This window comes from Pan troglodytes, chromosome 6 (genome assembly GCF_028858775.2).
Source record: "Pan troglodytes isolate AG18354 chromosome 6, NHGRI_mPanTro3-v2.0_pri, whole genome shotgun sequence".
Lineage (NCBI taxonomy): Eukaryota > Metazoa > Chordata > Mammalia > Primates > Hominidae > Pan > Pan troglodytes.
In genome coordinates this window covers 35,722,102-35,741,110 of record NC_072404.2, presented here as the reverse complement: position 1 = coordinate 35,741,110, position 19,009 = coordinate 35,722,102, and the positions used below count along the sequence as shown (strand labels likewise).

Genomic DNA, 19,009 nt, shown 5'->3' with positions numbered 1-19,009 from the left:
ACAACGAGTCTCCATCAAAAACAAACAAAAGAATCAAGTATAGTTACATACTAAAGCATAATGATCTTGAAAACATTATACTGAGAGAGAAGCCAGACACAAAAGGTCACATATTGTGATTCTATTTATATGAAATATACAGAATAGGCAAATCCATAGAGGCAGGAAGTTAGATTAGTGGTTGCCTGGGGTTTGGGTGTGGGTGAGAGAATGGGGAGTGATTCCTAATGGGCATGAGCTTTCTTTTGCGGGTGTTGAAAATGTTCTAAACCTTAGATTGTGGTGATGGCTGCACAACTTTCTGAGTGTACTAAAAACCACTGAACTGTATAGTTTAAATGGGTGGATTTTATAGTACTTGAAATATATAATATATATATAAAATATGAAAAATCATAAACTAGAAAAGAAAAATAGAACAGAGATCACTTCCCTCCTTTCCTCTCTATGTCTCAGTTGTTTTTTCTTCCTTTTTCCCCTCTCCCAGCCACTACACAGCAGAAGGAACCTGCTGTGCGAGCTGGATAGGGCAGGGATCTTTGTCTGTACACTGCTGTGTCATAAGCACTGGGAACTGTGTGCCTGGCCTGTAATGAGTGATCAATAACTGAATTTTGAATGAATGACTAAAGTAGAAGGTAGGCTGGAACAAAGCAACATTCTGAAATGCCTTTTTTTGTCCCTGAAATAGTGAAATGAAATAAAATCATGACATAGTTGAAAGAAGATTGGGCTGGGAGCTGGAGTTCTTGGCTTTCAGTGTGGATGTACCAAGTTACATCACCTCTCTGAGCCACAGTTTCCTCATTTTTTCAATATGAGGTCTAGATTGGATGACTTCTGAAGAACTCCCAAAGCTAACATCCTAGAAAAAGGAATGGGGTTGGATTTTGGTTTTGTAGGGGGAAATGGCACATTTAGACAGTGGTCTCGGGAACTCACTCCTCTGCCACCTGATGGAGAGGTCTGCAAGGGACACCCTTTTGGTAGCACAGTGACTTCCTGCCTTCCTTACCTTTCCTTACTGTTCCTCATTCTTATAAACTCAGGAGGAGCAGCTTCCCTGAGCTGGGGAAAAGGCAGAAAAAGCCAGTTTTTAAAAACCAGTTATATATAGCTAGTTTTCTCTTGATTAGCAAAATGAAATGTATAGAATAACAAGAAGTTTTTTTTTTTTTTAGCTTATGTTTTGACAGCTCTCCAGTATTTTTTACTGTATTTGCAGTATGAGACTTACAGAACAGGCAAAATTACCATTTTAACAGTTGATTTCTAAGGGACAGTGGAAGAGGATTTTTTGCCTTTCTTCAGAGCACCTGATATATCTTTTTAAGATTATCAACCAATAAAGCAACAGGAGTTTACTGAATATCTACTTTGTTCTAGATTCTGTGGGTACATGAAGCAGCTCAAAGCTTCAAAGGGATTTTAGTCTGGTTGCAGGAAGAAGAAAATTGAGCAATGGAAATTTTAAGAATAATATGAGAAGATAGTAGGAGAGAGGTAACTCAAAGTGATCTGAGATTTGATGCCACGTGAATGGCACAGAATTCCAGGGTGTGGCCTTCAGCAAACACTGCGGGATGTTCACAGATTATCACAGACTGGTCATATTTGGGAATGCTTTGAGGGGCAGGTTCATTTGACCTGAAGCTGCAAGGCTGAGGGAGGTAGACACAGAAGATATGTTTGTCACAGACTTGGCATTGTGATAATTAGCAAGGTCAGGAGTAGATGACAGGGTGAGAGTTTAACCTTCACCATATAACATTAACTCCATCTTGGGCTAGCCATGTCCAGCTATTGCAATAAAAAGGGTGTGAAGAGCACTGGTAGGTTCTTCAGGGTGGGGATGGAGTCACAGGCATCTGCACCTTAAGTGGATCTTTTGAGTTCATCTTTAAAGCAGCTATGATCAGTTCAGCCAAGCATAGCCAGATTTTGAAGGGTCATTTCATACCAACCAAATCCTAAAAGTAACTCATGCTCATTACCCAGCATTCTCTCTCTCTCTCTTTTGTTTTTTTTAGACAAGTCTTGCTCTGTTTCCTAGGAGTGCAGTGGTATGATCTCGGCTGATTGCAACCTTCACCTCCCAGGTTCAAGCGATTCTCCTGCCTCAGCCTCCTGAGTAGATGGGATTACAGGTGTATGCCACCACACCCAGCTAATTTTTGTATTTTTAGTAGGGACAGGGTTTCACCATGTTGACCAGGCTGGTCTCGAACTTCTGACCTCAAGTGATCCGCCTGCCTCAGCCTCTCAGAGTGCTGGCATTACAGGCGTGGACCACCACATCCCACCCCAGATTTCCTTTTTAATGATTTAATTCTGGTATTAATTTTTAAGAAGCTCCAGATGATATTGATACTACAAGTCGAAAAACCACAGTTTGAGTGGCAGGTTCTAGAGTAGTGGTTCTCAAAGTATGGCTGGTGAACAAGCATCGCCTGGGAACTTGCTAGAAATGTAAATTGTCGGTCCCTACTTCACACCCAGGGGCCAGCAACCTGTTTTAACAAGTTCTCCAGCTGGTGCTGATACATGGTTACGGTGAGAACCGCTGCTCCACAGGAAACTTTCTATCAGTTGGTTGCATTCTCTTAATTTGGGGCTCAGTGCCTCCCTAGGTATTGCTGTGTGAGGAACCACTACTTTCTCTGGCCTTGCTTGCACTCTGTGTCTAGTGCCAGTTCCTCCCTGGACAGCTTCTATGAGAGCAGGCTATATCCATTTCACATGCTCTTTCAAGGGCCTGCTAGACTGTGGTTGATTATTCAATGAATACAGTAGTTGCCCCTATACTTATCCTGGTACTTTGCACTTTCCAGCAGCATGTGAAATCCAACCTCAGTTCAAAGAGACATAAGGGAATGACAGTAGCAATGTAATAGGCACTGATTTTAAGATAAAGGTATAATTTGTGTATGTTTCCTAGAGGCTTGTGGGAATGTAAGCATTAGGCAATATTGTTTTTATAATGCGTTTTCAGTGACATTTATCTGAAAGCTAAGCTTCATCTGTTATTTTTGATTCACTGTTCTCTGACCACTAGTCCCTTTCTCCTGAGGTAGAGGCATATAAAGACACGTACACATTTTTGCATGTTTCATGAAGTTGGTTCCAAGTAATGAGTAGCCAATAGAAGCTAACATAAAAGTGGGAATTTGGCCAGGTGCAGTGGCTCATGCCTGTAATCCCAGTGTCACACGATCCTTACGGTGTTGCTTTTCCAGCCGGAAACCTCTGTGGCTGGTGGCACCTTTGCCTGAGTTTTGGTCGGGCTGCTGGGCTTGTTCCACCACTTGGCCCTGCACACTGTACTCAGCTCACGCTACTGGCCTGGATCCCATGCCTTCCAAGCACAAGCCAGGCGCAGAGAGGAAAGGGGTGTGTGAGCAAGCATGGGGTCCAGCCACTGCACACAGCCAGGTGTGCCAGCTGTGGCGGGATGGGCAGCTCTAGGCGTTGGCACAGGCATTAGCTCTGTGCGAGGCTGCAGCTGGACCAGGCGTACTGCAAATGGCTTCCACTGCAGTCACCAAGAAACGTGGTGCCTGGAAGCTTGGAAATGCCAGGAACTGCAGAGCCCCAAAGAGAGTGTCACAGTCCTGGCTCAGGGAGCCCCTAGGTCTGGACTCCCCAAAGGGCTGCAGCTCTTCTCTCCTTTTCATCACCTGCAATTTTGCGAATGGTGGGGGCTGGGGGTGTGCTTCAGCACTGTTTGTGTTATAGCTCTTTCAGTCCTGCCATTTGGCGGGTCCCAAGCTCTTGTCCCGGTTCAGGAAGAGTGAGATACATGGACAGCTGGAGAGTGAGCAAGGTGGTGAGGACCTTCATTAAGTGACAGAACAGCTCTCAGGAGACCCAAAGTGGGTAGCTCCATTCTGCAGGCAGGTCATCCTGACGAGTATCCAGCTCTCAGCAGAGAGGAGACCTGTAGTGGGTAGCTCCCTTCTGCAGGCAGGTCATCCCAACGAGTCAAGGAGGCCCAAACTTGGTAGCTCCTTCCTGCAGCTGGTAGTCCTAACGTCTGTGGGAGTCTGACTGAGTCTGGGGTTTTTATGGGCTCAGAAGGGAGGAAGTGTGTGCTGATCGGGTCATGGGCAAGCCTGGAAAAAGCACCATAAGTTCTCACTCTGGGCTGCGTACTCCACCCGGAACTAGCAGACCAGCCTCCGGGCTTCCGGCCATTCCTGGCTTGAAGGTGGGGTTTCACTGGGGACCTGCTCCTTTCTGCCCAGGAAACTGTCTGCCTCCTGCCATCAACATGCCATCCATGATGTCCAGGTTTTTCATCTTGGGGGGCACTGGCAGGCCCACACTGAGCTGCCCTCAGCCCTCCCAGCCTCCCTCCTGTGCTCATTGATGCCCAAAGTCTGGAGAAGCCCGAGGCGGCAGGGGGCTGGTGTGTCAGCACCACCCTAAGCATGTGCACACCCATCCAGGTTGCAATAGCACCTGGGCTCAGCCACAACTTTGCTCTGCACTGGAGCAGGTGCTGGGAAGTGGGAAAAGGTCAGGGAGCAGGAAGCAGATACTTCCAAGCCTGTAGGGGCAAGGGCTTCCTGGGCTCCTGAGAGTGCAGGGATGCCCAGGTCCAGAGCAGCTGCAGCTGTGCCTGGGAGCATGGGGCTCCCACCCTGCCAAGTTGGTAGGGGGTGGGGCTCCCATCAGCCTCGCAAAGCACGCAACCCAGGCCCTGCCTCCCTGTTGCAGCCAGCATCTTCACAGTGGCTCCTCCAGATGGGCCACCACTGCTATCACCACTTTAGGAGGCGAGTCATGAGGATCACTTGAGCCCAGGAGTTCAAGACCAGCCTGGGCAACATGGCAAAAGCCTGTTTCTACAAAACAAATGCAAAATGTAGCTGGTTGCACTGTTGCATGCTTGTAGTCCCAACTACTTGAGAGACTGAGGCAGGAAGATTGCTGAGTCCAGGAGGTCAGGGCTGCAGTGAACCATGATTGCACTACTGCACTCAAGCCTGGGTAACAGATCGAGACCCTGTCTGAAAGAAGGAAAAAAGGGCCTGATGTGGTGGGTTATGCCCCATAATCTTAGCACTCTGGGAGGCCGAGGCAGGAGGATTGCTTGAGCCCAGGAGTTAAAGACCAGCCTGGGCAACATGGTAAAACTCTGTATCTACAAAATACACAAAATTAACCCAGTATGGTGGCCCACGCCTGTGGTCCCAGCTACTTGGGAGGCTGAGGTGGGAGGTTTGCTTGAACCCAGGTGGGGAGGCTGCAGTGAGCTGAGATCATGCCACTGCACTCCAGCCTGGGTCACAGAACAAGATCCTGTCTCAAAAAAAAAAAAGAGCGAAGGAAAGAAAGGGGAAATTACTTTCTGGATGCTAGGGTGCCCTTTCTTTTCTTTTTTTAGACGGAGTCTTGCTCTGTCACCCAGGCTGGAGTGCAGCGGCACCATCTCGGCTCACTGCAACCTCCGCCTCCTGGGTTCACGCCATTCTCCTGCTTCAACCTCCCGAGTAGCTGGGACTACAGGCACCCGCCACCATGCCCTGCTAATTTTTTGTATTTTTAGTAGAGACAGGATTTCACCATGTTATCCAGGATGGTCTTGATCTCCTGACCTCGTGATCCGCCTGCCTCAGCCTCCCAAAGTGCTAGGATTACAGGTGTGAGCCACCGCTCCTGGCCTAGGGTGCCACTTATAATCCAAGGTCTGTCAGACATGATAATACCTCTGGGCCTCAACATGGATGAGAACTATGAAGCGTTTGGAACCTCTTTGTCAGAAGTATGCTGGTAAATGTTTAATAACCAGCCTGGTGGAGGGAAGGGGCAGCGCTGTTTGAGTCCTTTTTCAATTTCCATGGTGTAAATACTCCCACCGTGAGGGGTTTCAAGCTACCAACAGTTTCAGAACTGGCTCAAAATCCCTAAAATTTAACCATCTGCTCTCCAAGCTGGTAGCAGCTGGCTCCAGCAGATTGCTGCATTCTTTCAGTGTTTCTTGCCTCTTCTTCCCTTTGCATAACTACTTTATTCTTTTTTTTCCTGCACGCTGACTTTTGCTACTCCCATTTGTGTTTAACAATGGCACTAAAACCTAGTCAATTCCAATATTTCAGAACATCTTATAATTCTGGACACATTCCATCAGACCTTCAGCATGTTAAAAATCACAAAAGTCCTTGGCAAAAGGCCAGTGTGAAAATTTGGAAAGGTCTATAGTTTGTCTTTAGGTTGTTGGTAATGTGAGGACTCAGGTGATTTAAAAGGAGGTTCAGTCACCATTTGTAGGCGGGAGGAACCTGTGTAATCAGAGTTACTATTTCCTGAACACTGTAGTAAGACATGCTTTGCACATATTATTTCATTTAACTCTCACAGTAACCCAATGAAGTAGGTCTCCTCCCTTTGAGAGGTGAGGACACTGGAGCTTAGGAGGGTTGAAGGAGTTGCCCAAGGCCCCAGAGCTAGAAGGTGGCTAAGCCAGGGATCCCAGGGCCTGCTAATCTCAGAGAGGCCACTCCTCTATGTAGTGGAGCACATTTTACTTCACCTGTCAATGACGCAGGAATTTCGGGACACTGAGAGATGGAGATAAGTCAAAAAGTTTCACACGCTCTTTCCCTGGATCACCTTCACATCCATCACCTGTGTTATCACTCGTCTTAGTCCATTTGGGCTGCTATAACAAACATACCATAGCCTAGGGGGTTTAAACTACAAAAATTTATTTTTCACATTCCTAGAGACTGGGAAATCTGAGATCAAGGCACCGGAAGACCCAGTGTCTGGGGAGAGCCTGCTTGCTGGTTTGCAGACGGCCATCTTCCCCCGTATCCTCACATGGCAGAGAACAGAGAAAGAGGACACGTTCTGGTGTCTCTTCTTTTAAGGGCACTAATCACATCATGGTGCCTCCACCCCTCATGACCTCATCACCTCCCAAAGGCCCCTTGTACCATACCATCACACTGGGGATGAGGCTTAACATATGAATTTTTGGGGAAACCAGGGGGACAAGCAATCACTTCATAGCATTACCTTCCTGCTTCTAGCCCTCTGGCTGAAGGCTGGGAATTTCCAATTTCCAAAAGGTCCTGACCTCAGAAGGGCCTGGCAGACTGCTTGATTGTGGGGAGGAGGGAAGATTATTTGCACCTGAGTCCTATAAGAATACCAGGCCCACCTTTCTAAGGGGGCTGTGTTGCCTATTTTTATTACTTTTCCCAAGTCAGTGATTATATATCCATGGCAAATCTAGTTTTACCTGATTTGAGATAGAAAAGGACAGGGGTCTCCTAATCCATGGAGGCACAAATGTTGAAAAGATAAGCAGAGTTTCTAAACAAAGGGGCTTTAAGCAGGAGAAGTACAGGTGTGACCCATCTTTCTCAGTGAGATGTGTTAACTTTTCAGGAACGGGCAGGGTGAGCTTGACATACCTGTGAGAAGGTCATGGGCTCCCAAGGAAAGATTTTCCTATAAAACTAGGAATTGAATTCAGGAGCATCTAATTTCCAGGCCCAGAACAAGCTGGACAAAGCACACACTTTGGAAGAATTCGAACTGCACAGAAGATAGATGTTACAGTGGGACTCTAACCTTGGCCCATTGAGTTTCTTCCCCTTCCCTGTCCTGGTCCTGCCCAGGCAGAGGGGTAGCAGCCAAAGTCAAATTAGGCATGGGGCCAGAGAGCACTGCCCTCTTCTGGAATCACATGAATCTGCCCCATGTAGGAGGTGAGACTGTTGGGAATGGCTTTAACATAGGCCTCTGGATGCCATGTGACTTGCGGCCCCAGGTCTCTCTGGCATCTCTTCTGCACCCAGTGACATGGGATTCATCTGCATTTCTCAGTTGCAGAGGGCAAGGGTGTAACCCTGGTGTTATTCACGGCCCATGTACTATGGAGCAGTTGGCCCTGTCCTCATGGCATGGTAGGAAGACCAGGTGGGAATAATCAGGTGGGATAAAGGGGTATCTCTGACCCATGGTCCTGGCACAAGGGATAGGAGGGTGAAATCAGAATTAGGTCTGTGGATAGTGCTGAGGTCCCGTTGCCAACTCTGCCAGAGGACATCAAAGTCAGCATGGGAGGGCAAGTGCAAGTGTAGGGCCTCAGTGTGGAATGCAAACAGGCAGAACATCAGAAGAGTACACTAGAAATCAAAAAAGATAAGTCACAAGCTCCGAAGACAGGGCTGTTACAGCTGGCTGTGTATTCACATGCTCCTAGCACATGTTTGCACGGGCAAGTTGGGGCCCTGCAAAGGCCCTGGGAGCAGGATTCTGCCTGGAATGTCTGTGTGAGGCATTGTGACCAGGGGGCTACCAGGGACCTGTGGAAGGGAGGAAGGAGGCCTTCGAGTGTGCACAACGTGGGATTCTGAGAGGCACTCACAGCACCTTTGTTTGTTCCGGAGCCTCAAGATAAGATGAGTGCCTGCTTCTGTTCCTTCTCTTTGGAGAAGATGACGTTGACCAAAGGAAAAGTCAGCTGAATTCAATCTTCTAGTGGGTTTATTCTTTTATCCCTCTCCTAAGGTTTTAGGGTTCAGCTTTGTAAATCACTGCCTTGTAACCGAGTCTTGCTACATAAGCTTAAAATGAGAAATGTCAAATGAATTGTCATGTAATTATTTGACTATAAACATAAGCCTGTTATACTAATCAGCCTATAGATTAGTTGTATTAGCTTTTCTTCTCCCTGGCAGCACAGTGAAATATCCCTTTAGGAAGCATCAAATTAGATAAATTTGAATAGTTTTTACTTCTCAAGTTGAAAATTCACCAAGAATGGGCTTGTACCACCATTGTAGTAGAACCATTGCCCAGGTTCTAAGACTCCTGTGTTCCTGCCACCTGAATTATAATTTGAATGAATAGATGAATCAATGGACACTTCCTGAGTACATGGCATGTACCATCCTCTTTCATAACAGCCAGAGAGGGAGGTAGTGTTGTTTTCAATCTGCAGATGAGAAAAATCAAGGTTTGGAAAGGTCACATTACTTAAGATCTTAATGCCAGTGAGTAGCAGAGCCATAGCTAGAAGCTGGGTCCATTTATCTCTGAGTCATATGTTTCTCTGCCACAGTGTTCTACCTCCAGAAATGTACTGACCACTTTCCTGGTCACAAGCACTAGCACTGCGTATTTTCATGGATGTTATCTCATAAACCTACTCTTACAACAACTAAATGATGTGGGCGTTCATTTTATAGATGACATAAAACTGAAGTTCAAAATATATAACCTGCCCAAGGTCACACAGAGGGCAGTACTGTGCAAGAGAAAATGAGGAAGAAGCAAAAGCGGGAGCCCCTGATAAACCCATCAGATCTTGTGAGTCTTATTCACTATCACGAGAATAGCACAGGAAAGACCGGACCCCCTGATTCAGTTACCTCCTTTTGGATCCCTCCCACAACAAGTGAGAATTCTGGGAGATGTAATTTGAGATTTGGGTGGGGACACAGCCAAACCATATCAGTGCCCTCTTTAAAGGGTTTATTAATTGGAAAGGCTAGGGGGAGATGGATGTCTCACTTCAAAGGGAATACATATTCTTTTGATGACTGAAGCTGTAAGCCATACCAATAGACGTAGGCTAATAGGCAGGAGGAGAAATGTGTAGAAAAGGCTGATTATGTCCCAACCAGCTGCCCATTCCTAATAAGGTCTCTGAGACAGAGACAGGACAATGTCCTCTCTGGACACAGGATAATGTCTGGCATTTGAACACTTTTAATAAGTAAGCAAAATACCTGGTGTAGAATAATAGAGATCAAGGCCAGACTTGGCCTTGATTTCCTTTTGCCCAGGTTAGAGTCAGGAGGGAGTACATGCCACAGAGAGGTGGTTTTGTAAGGGCTAGAGCTGAGCTGGCCAGCTCTGTGCGAGACACAGTCAGAAGAGGGGAAGACACACAGGTGCCTTCCCAGAGGGAGAAGACACTGGGTTCCTGACTCTCCTATGTTGAAGGGAAATGACCAAAGACAGAAACCCCTATGATTTTTTCTTTCTTTCTTTCTTTCTTTTTTTTTTTTTTTTTTTGAGACAGGGTCTCACTCTGATGCCCAGACTGGAGTGTGGTGGCATGATCATGACTCACTGCAGCCTCGACCTGCTTGGCTTAAGCGATCGTACCACCTCAGCCTTCCAAATAGCTGAGACTGCCAGTGTGTCCCGCCATGCCTGGCTAATTAAAAAAAAATTTTTTTGAGGAAGAGGTCTTGCTATGTTGCCCAGGCTGGACTTGAACTCCTGAGCTCAAGCAATCCTGCCACTCCCAAAGTGCTAGGATTATAGGCATGAACCACTGCACCTGGCCACACCATATGGTTTTTTAAGCAAACATGTGAGAAGTGTATTCTGAGATACAGTGCAGTTAATCAGTTTGCTTATTGTTCTGCAGACTTAACATGTTTACACATGTTGGCATGCTTCATAACTCGGCCTTGCCCAGTCTTTGGTTACTCTAGTAACAATCCTGTGGTATGAAATGACTGAAGTATGGTTCTGGTTTCCTTCCTGCAGGCTTGGTTTAGAAAGAGGGGAAACAGCTAAAGAAGCCTTAGATGTCATTGTCTCCTTGTTGGAAGAACATGGACAAGGTGGGAATTACTATGAAGATGCAAACTCCTGCCACAGCTTCCAAAGTGCATATCTGATTGTGGATCGTGATGAAGCCTGGGTGCTCGAGACCATAGGGAAGTACTGGGCTGCCGAGAAAGTCACAGGTGAGCGGGTGTGGATGATGGAGAGTTCTGAGGACAGGGAAGGCCACAGAGATGGGGTGGCCTGCATGTACAGTGTCAGACCTAGAAGAAAGACGTGCCGTTGCAGGTCATCTCTGTGTGGGACTGTCATGCTTTGGCATGCCTCTCATTTCTGGGAACCTCCAAGAAGAGAACCTGGAGTCTCCTGAACCTGGAGTGAAGCAGGCTCTTAACATTTCGTATTTTCTGTTTGCTTTCTGGGAAGAACCTGCTTTTGACTACCAGGAATTCCATGACGTAAACCATTACTCTATTAATTGGCCAAGAGAATGGTGACTCTTCTTGTGTAATAGGTCAACAAGTCCCTTCACTGGACAGTAACTCCTTGTCACCCCCAACCCTGTAGATCTTTGTGCTTGGCATGTTCCTCTAAAATAGGAGTTTAGATCTGTGTGAGGACCGGTATATGCCACTGTGGGATTTCTTTGTGAGTGAAGTTCATTTCTCTCACAGTGAGACAGTGTTTCTAGAAGAGCAGAGGACTAGATGATCCACCCAGAAGAATTTAGTACCCATAAATTTGCTGCTCTGTGGCCCCTGCAGCATCTTGCTTCTAACACAGCCCTGGGGAAGTAAGTGTTAGGGGTGGGAGTGGTAGTTTTGTATCCCCGCCTCAGCATCCTCATTTCTGGACAGGATGAGATCCCAGAATGGGTTAAAGAGGTTCGAAGAGAACTAAGTAGTCCTAAGAGGGAATTTTGGCCCGAGCAGCTCCTTGGGACTGGGTGGTGACCATGTGATGTGTGCACTGCCATTCTTCCCTCCTGTGCTAATGGTGGAGTAGTAGGTCACGACACTTCTCTTTCATTGAACCTATTCTTGGCCTATGTATTTTTCTTAACTAAATTTACCAGGAAGTCTCTTCCAAGTAATCCATAATGATGTTGGGGATGAAACTTGTGTGCCATCCCTATCTTAGGGGTGAATTGAACCAAATTTGACCCGAGTTAGAAGCGGAAGATCTACCACAGTAGATGGGAATCAAGCCTGTTTTCTGTGCACAAAGTTAGTCCAGTGATCAGGGCTTCTCTGGATGATGGGTACGTTGTACTCTATACAAAATTGCCCCAGTGAGGCAGTGAAATCTAGACTGTGGCTTCCTGGCCAAGCTGTATGAAGGCTGTGTCTGTCTGGAGGCGGGGGTGGCCTCTTTCTATCTCAAAAGGGTGTAGAATGGGCTAGTGGTGTCCGTCAGCAATCACGGAGAGTTTCTCCACCTCATATGCCCAGCATGTACCCACCTACCAGTGTGTGTGCCTACTTGCCCAGCTCTTACAGTAGTTCTAGAACTAAGAGCCAGTGCAGCCTACCAGGTCTCCAACTCTCCTACAATGCAGGAACTTAAAACTCCTTGATAAAAAGCCCTCCTAAGATGAAGTCTTACTATTGAATGCTTCCATCAAGAGTGCTAGTAATCCATGCTTCAAAGCAGTCATATTGCTTTTAAGTTGAACCTAACACTTTTTGATCTATGACTGTGTTTCAAAAGCTGAGCGTCTCTTCAAAATGTAGCTTAAAAAATTACACAAAATGAATGCTTCCATTAGTTAACTAAATATTTAAATTAAAAAGAACCCCAGCCATTTCTTGGACTTATTGATTTCATGTCGTCTGATCCCAGCAGCGGTGTGATGGATTGCAGTAAGATTTAATGCACTCCGTCTCCCAAAGGCTAACATTCTTAAAAGCAAATGTCTACTATAAATCTGCCCACTGGGAAACTAATATCTGTAGAGTTGCTTACAAGAGTATTTTTTTAAATAACTTAGTATGAATGATGTCAAAATCACTTGTTTAGGCCAAAACTGGTTTTTATTTTTAATTGTTTATAATTGTACTTTTATGGTCCTCTCTGAAAAGATAAATGACAAAGGACCAATGCCTACCAGCCAGGAATGCTTATTTCAGAAGTGTAAATCAGTGAAGCAAAACATACTGAAAGAACTTAGTCCAGCACTGATCCTGCCTCTAGGAACTGGTTTTCAGGCAATGATGGCTTTCCTGTAGCTTGTAGTTTATGTTCTTTATCTCACTTCATTCTCCAAGAATCCCTGGAAGCAGCAAATAGGAATGGCCCTTTTAAGCTAGCACTGATAACTTCCTAGTGTTTGTGCCCTAGACAGCATCTTGAAGCTGGAAGGCTGAGTTGTCCTGTGTGCATTTGCAGCTCAGGCTTCGAAGAAGACATAGCAAGCCAGCCAGCTGGTAGGAGAGTTTCTGGTCTAAGCCCTCATTCATCAAAGTGAAATGTACTCAGAATGCAGGCATTTCTAATTCTAGATTTATTTAGTCACACTTCTATTTTTATAAGAAAATATTTCCCATAGATTTTTCAAACACATACACACACGCATGCACACACTTTATCTCACACACTCACACACATGTGTGCACACACACGTACCCAGACATATGTATATTCATGAATATATTCAATTATTTTAAAACAATTTGTTGTCATTGCCACTATGATTTTCTAAATGTTGAGACCTGAAAAAAAAGTTGAATGAAGTATTTGATTTGTATTTTTTTAAAAAAAACCATATATATTTAGCCAAGGAGTAGGGGTGTAAAGTGTTTTTCCAGGTGAAAAGAAATCAGACCAGGGAGGGGGCTTTCTATAGATGCGATAGAGCATTGCTGTAGAGGAACAGCATCTCTATTATAGAGGACTCCCTTGTGGATTGCTAAGTCTTGTTAGCTCAGTACCTCTTTCAAAGGACCTGTCCCTTTTTTTGTGTGTAACTAATGAATGCTTGTGGCTTATTTAGCCAAAATGAAGAGCCTTACATATTTCCTGTTGATTATGCTTTTAAGATGGGTTAAGTGACTGTTGCTCATTTAAAATGTGATAATGCCCAGTCAAGACTGGTCAGACCTTTTAGGAGGTCTCCTAGAAAGAGACTCAATGATTGTCTGTTTCTGTCTTCAAAAATTAAATGGATTCCTCCCTGTGGTTAAAGTCAGTGTTTCAGGAAAAGGATTCCCTATACATTTCCATTTGTTGATTAAGTCTTTATAAGTATATTTTTAACTCATGGGGCTTTGCACTCTCTGCAGAGGGAGTGAGGTGCATTTGCAATCGGCTTTCGCTCACCACTAAGATGGATGCAGAGCATCCTGAACTCAGGAGTTACGCTCAGAGCCAAGGTTGGTGGACGGGAGAGGGCGAGTTCAATTTTTCCGAAGTCTTTTCTCCAGTTGAGGATCATCTAGACTGCGGTGCTGGCAAAGACAGCTTAGAAAAACGAGAAGGTGAGTTAGTCTCTCCCTCACAATTCTCCTTCTCATACCCTTTCTCTTGCAGCTGTTTCTGAGAACTTGTCTGAACTTAGAAGGGTGAACAAAAAGAAATACAGAATAGCCCTTGTATGTAAAGACCAACTTGTGCTAAAAGTCCCTGATGTGCAGGCAAGAAAACAACTTGTATTTATTTTTACATGGTGCTTCCTCATCCCTGGAGGTTTCCTGCTCCTACCCATGTTATTCTCCTTTAATCTCTGATGTCATTGTGTTGCCTTTTGTAATATTACTGCAGCCATCCTCATACATCAGTAATTATATATTTGACTCATCTTTCCCTGCCTCGCTAGCCTGCTGGGACTTGAGGGCAGAGGTGTTGTCTCTTATTCATCTTAGGGTCCCTTTTTGATGCCTGTATAGTTTTTTGTTCCATGGATACTTGATGAGTTGAATTGTTGCCACTCCATCTGCCAACTAGTTACTAACTTATTTAATTTATTTATTTATTTGTTTATTGAGACAGTGTGTCACTCTGTTGCCTACACTCAAGTGTGTTGGCACAGTCTCGGCTCACTGCAGCCTCCACCTCCTGAACTCAAGCGATCCTCCCTCAGCTGCACCCCTGCTGCCATCCCAATAGCTGGGACTACAAACATATGCCACCATTTCTGGCTAATTTTTTTTTTTGTAGAGACAGGGTCTCATTTGGTTGCCCAGGCTGGTCTGACACTCCCGGGCTCAAGAGATTTGCCCGCCTTGGCCTCCCAAAGTGCTGGGATTATAGGCCTAAGCCACCACACCCAGCCCCTAGTTATTAACTTAAATCAGAATCCATATTTAGGTATATGTGGCGACTAGATAGCTTCTTACTTTTGTGCCTATGTGGAAATCCTTCCAGAAAACCCACAACAGTCATTCTATATTTGTTGGTGATGCATGTATTTTATAAGGTGAAGTTTTGGATCATTTAGAACAGGGGTCAGCAAACTATGACCTGTTGGCAGCTGCCTGTTTTAAAAACAAAATTTTATTGGACTGTAGCCACACCCATTTATTTATATATTGTTTGGGGCTGCTTTCTCACTATAATGGCAGAGTTGAGCAGGTGCAACAGGAAAGTTTCAACGGAAATTGTATGGCCCATAAACCTAAAATATTTACTGTCAGGCCAGGTGCATGCTTGTAATCACAGTACTTTGGGGAGGCTGAGGCAGAGGATCACTTGAGGCTAGGAGTTCAGTTTAAGACCAGCCTGGGTAACTTAGCAAGACCTCATCTCTCCAAAGAAATAAAATTAGCCAGATGTGGTGATGTGGTCCTATAGTTCCAGCTCTTCAGGGGGCTGAGGTGGGAAGATTTTTTAAGCCCAGGAGTTCAAGGCTGCGGTGAGGTATGATTGCACCACCTCACTCCAGCCTGGGTGACAGAGTGAGACCCTGTCTCTTTTTAAAAAAAACAAAAAAGAAGGAAAATGTTTCCTGACTCTTAATCTAGAACACTTTAGGACTTTTGCTATAGCACTTATGTAATATATTCTGGGTAGGAAGGTAAGAAAATACTCACTTTTAAACAGGAGCTTTTAAAAAATCAAAATTTTTTTAATTAAAAAAAAAACTAGCTTGGTGAAAGATATTAAATAATGTTGCCAAAACATCAACTCTAAATCTGATAAAGCCTTTAGGTCTAGCTACTAATTTACAGGAAATACAGAGGATAGAGGAACAAATACGCTATTTAATATAATAATTGCCAAGACCAGCTTGGTTGGGGAGACCCTAACCCAGAGGCGCTAGAGGAATTAAAGACACACACACGGAAGTGTAGAGGTGTGGAGTGGGAAATCAGGGGTCTCACAGCCTTCAGAGATGGGAGCCTTGAACATAGATTTACCCATGTATTTACTGACAGCAAGCCAGTGATAAGCATTGTTTCTATAGGTTATAGATTAACTAAAAGTATTCCTTACGGGAAACAAAGGGATGGGCCGAAATAAAGGGATGGGTCTGGCTAGTTATCTGCAGCAGGAGCATGTCCTTAAGACACAGATTGCTCATGCTATTGTTTGTGGTTTAAGAACACCTTTAAGCGGTTTTCTGCCCTGGGTGGGCCAGGTGTTCCTTGCCCTGATTCCGTTAAACCCACAACCTTCCAGTGTGGGCATCATGGCCATCATGAACATGTCACAGTGCTGCAGAGATTTTGTTTATGGCCAGTTTTGGGGCCAGTTTATGGCCAGATTTCGGGGGCCCTGTTCCCAACAAATAATGCCATGAGGATGCCATCTGCAAAGCTTACACTGTGCGAAACTACAGGAAAGATGACTCTGACAACTAAGATGCAAGCTGAGTGGGTGCGGTGGCTCACGCCCGCAATCCAGCACTTTGGGAGGCCCATGGAGAGTGGATCACTTGAGGCCAGGAGTTCAAGAGCAGCCTGACCAACATGGTGAAACCCCATCTCTACCAAAAAAATACAAAAATTAGCTGGGCGTGGTGGTGCATGCCTGTAGTCCCAGCTACCAGGGAGGCTAAGGTGGGCAAATCACTTGAATCTGGGAGGCAGAGGATGCAGTGAGCCAAGATTGCGCCACTGCACTCCAGCCTGGGGGACAGAATGAGACTCCATCTCAAAAAAAAATGATGCAAGGGGAAAAAACAAGAGGCAGAGACGTTTCCAATTCTGATTGGTTCCAATTCAAATCAATAGGCTCATTTATAAGACAATGAGGAAATCTGAACATTGGACAGTTGAAGCAAACAAGGATTTGTTGTTAATATTTCTAGGTATGACATGTAAGTAGAGATTTATAAAGAGGATGTGAATGTGCCAACAAACCTCTCCGTGTGATACTTCAGTTCCATCGTGGTGAACACAGACTAAAATAGTGTTTTAACAAATTATAACCCAGGGGAAGATGTAGAAATGGGATCTCATGTAATCAAGGATTTGTTTATCCATTTATCTGTGGTCACAGCCAACAGTCCTAATGGCTCTGAATATTCTAAATGCGTCTCTGTGCATATATTTCCCACCGCAGAGAGGACATTCTCCAAATAGAGTATTGACTCTGACCAGCAAGAGTTTATGGGAGCGAGTTTGGTGGACTGTGCGTAGTAGATTGTATGTACTTTCTTGTGGATATCTATTGAGTTATTGTACTGGTTGAGGTACAGCTAAATGCTGTAACAAAGACACCCCAAATTAACGTAGCTTAAAGAAAATAGTAGGTTATTTCTCTCCCATGTTATAGTTCAGGTATATACGGCCAGTCCAGGGCTGGTTACTGTGACTCAACACAGGAATTCGATTTGTGGTCCGCTTGTTTGCATCTCCTAGTTGGCAGGAAGGGAGAAAATAAAAGGCAAACATACCATGTTTATAGATGTGATGAGGAATTGCACACATTGTTTCTGCTTACCTCCTGTTGATCAACATTTGTCACATGGCCACACATAGTCACAAGGGAAGTGGGGAAATAGACTGTAGTTTGGTAGTTACAGTCCCAGATGTAATTTCAGAGTTTTTATTACTAAAAAGAGAATGCAGTGAATGGATTTTAGTTAGTGGCCCGCCACGCCACAGTTTTGTGTTATAGCTACTCTTTTTTGTTTGTTTGTTTTTTGAGACGGAGTCTCGCTCTGTCGCCCAGGCTGGAGTGCAGTGACGCGATCTCAGCTCACTGCAAACTCTGCCTCCCAGGTTCACGCCATTCTCCTGCCTCAGCCTCCCAAGTAGCTGCGACTACAGGCGCATGCCACCACCCCTGGCTTTTTTTTTTGTATTTTTAGTAGAGACGGGGTTTCACCGTGTTATCCAGGATGGTCGCGATCTCCTGACCTCGTGATCCGCCCTCCTCGGCCTCCAAAGTGCTGGGATTACAGGCGTGAGCCACCGCGCCCGGCCTATATCTACTCTTTCCATTTGTCTGTCTTTTGTGTTTTTGCAGAAAGCATCACGGTGCAGACTATGATGAACACCTTACGGGACAAAGCCAGTGGAGTGTGCATAGACTCTGAGTCTTTCCTCACCACAGCCAGTGGAGTGTCTGTCCTGCCGCAGAATAGAAGCTCTCTGTGCATTCACTACTTCACTGGAACCCCTGATCCTTCCAGGTTTGTCCGAGGCCTGGTCACGTAGGCAGAACATAAGTGCTTCCCTTGAAAGCTCATTCAGCAAGTGCGTAGTAAGCGCCTGACCATGTCCTCCCCTTATCAAAGTCACGTTTTTCAGTCAGCCTCAGTGTGGGCAGTGTAGCACCAAGGGCTTTGATTAAGTGAATTCCTTGATTTTAGTCACATAGTATTTATGACAGTCAGGGAATCTAGTAGTTCTTTTAAATTTATTAGGTTGGTGCAAAAGTAATTGTGGTGCTTACCATTACTTTTGCACCAACCTAATACCAAATATTTACTGAGTATATATCATGGGCCAAGCATTGTGTGGTACATGAGGAATACATAAATGAACAAAACACAGCGAGACAGAGAGATGTGGGAATGCTCATGATTTATCAAAACAACCAGTTCCTGTGAGTTAGAGAATAAAACAGTTCGGAGGCAATACAGATTGAAGCAACTTCAAGTGTACTGGCCCCTTCTTTAAGACATTGTGTTTTAGGGGGTTGCTTTCTGCCCATGTGCTTCAGCAAAAAGGCAGCATTACACAGGGATGAAGAACGCAGCCTCTAGAATGACCTGCCAGGATTTTGAATCCGACCTTTGCCACATAGTAGCTGAATAAGTTATTTCACCTCTCTAAGCTTCAGTTTCTGTATTTGTACAATGGGGATAATATCAGCCCCTACCTTTACATGCTTGTTGGGAGGATTAAATGAGATAATCCAAGTCAATACATAGTAGATTTAACGATCACTTATGAAGACGATCTCTGATCTCCCAGGCAGACAGCAGCCCCTCTCCCCAGGAACATTCTGTCATGTATATCAGGAATCATATCATCAGTAGCTTAGAACCAGCCATCCAGTGGTTTCTAAATCTGTTCAT

General features: G+C 45.0%; 1 protein-coding gene across 6 annotated transcripts in view; it reads left to right on the top strand.

Annotated features, from left to right (window-relative positions):
• SCRN1 (secernin 1) overlaps nt 1–19,009 on the top strand; it is a 68,919-nt gene that overhangs the window by 34,343 nt on the left and 15,567 nt on the right. For all 6 annotated transcript variants that reach the window (XM_003318230.7, XM_519021.8, XM_016957231.4 and 3 more), the window contains 3 exons: nt 10,522–10,724; nt 13,824–14,018; nt 17,953–18,118. In XM_003318230.7, coding sequence (XP_003318278.2) covers nt 10,522–10,724; nt 13,824–14,018; nt 17,953–18,118 — 564 coding nt within the window. The remainder of the gene's footprint in view (nt 1–10,521; nt 10,725–13,823; nt 14,019–17,952; nt 18,119–19,009) is intronic.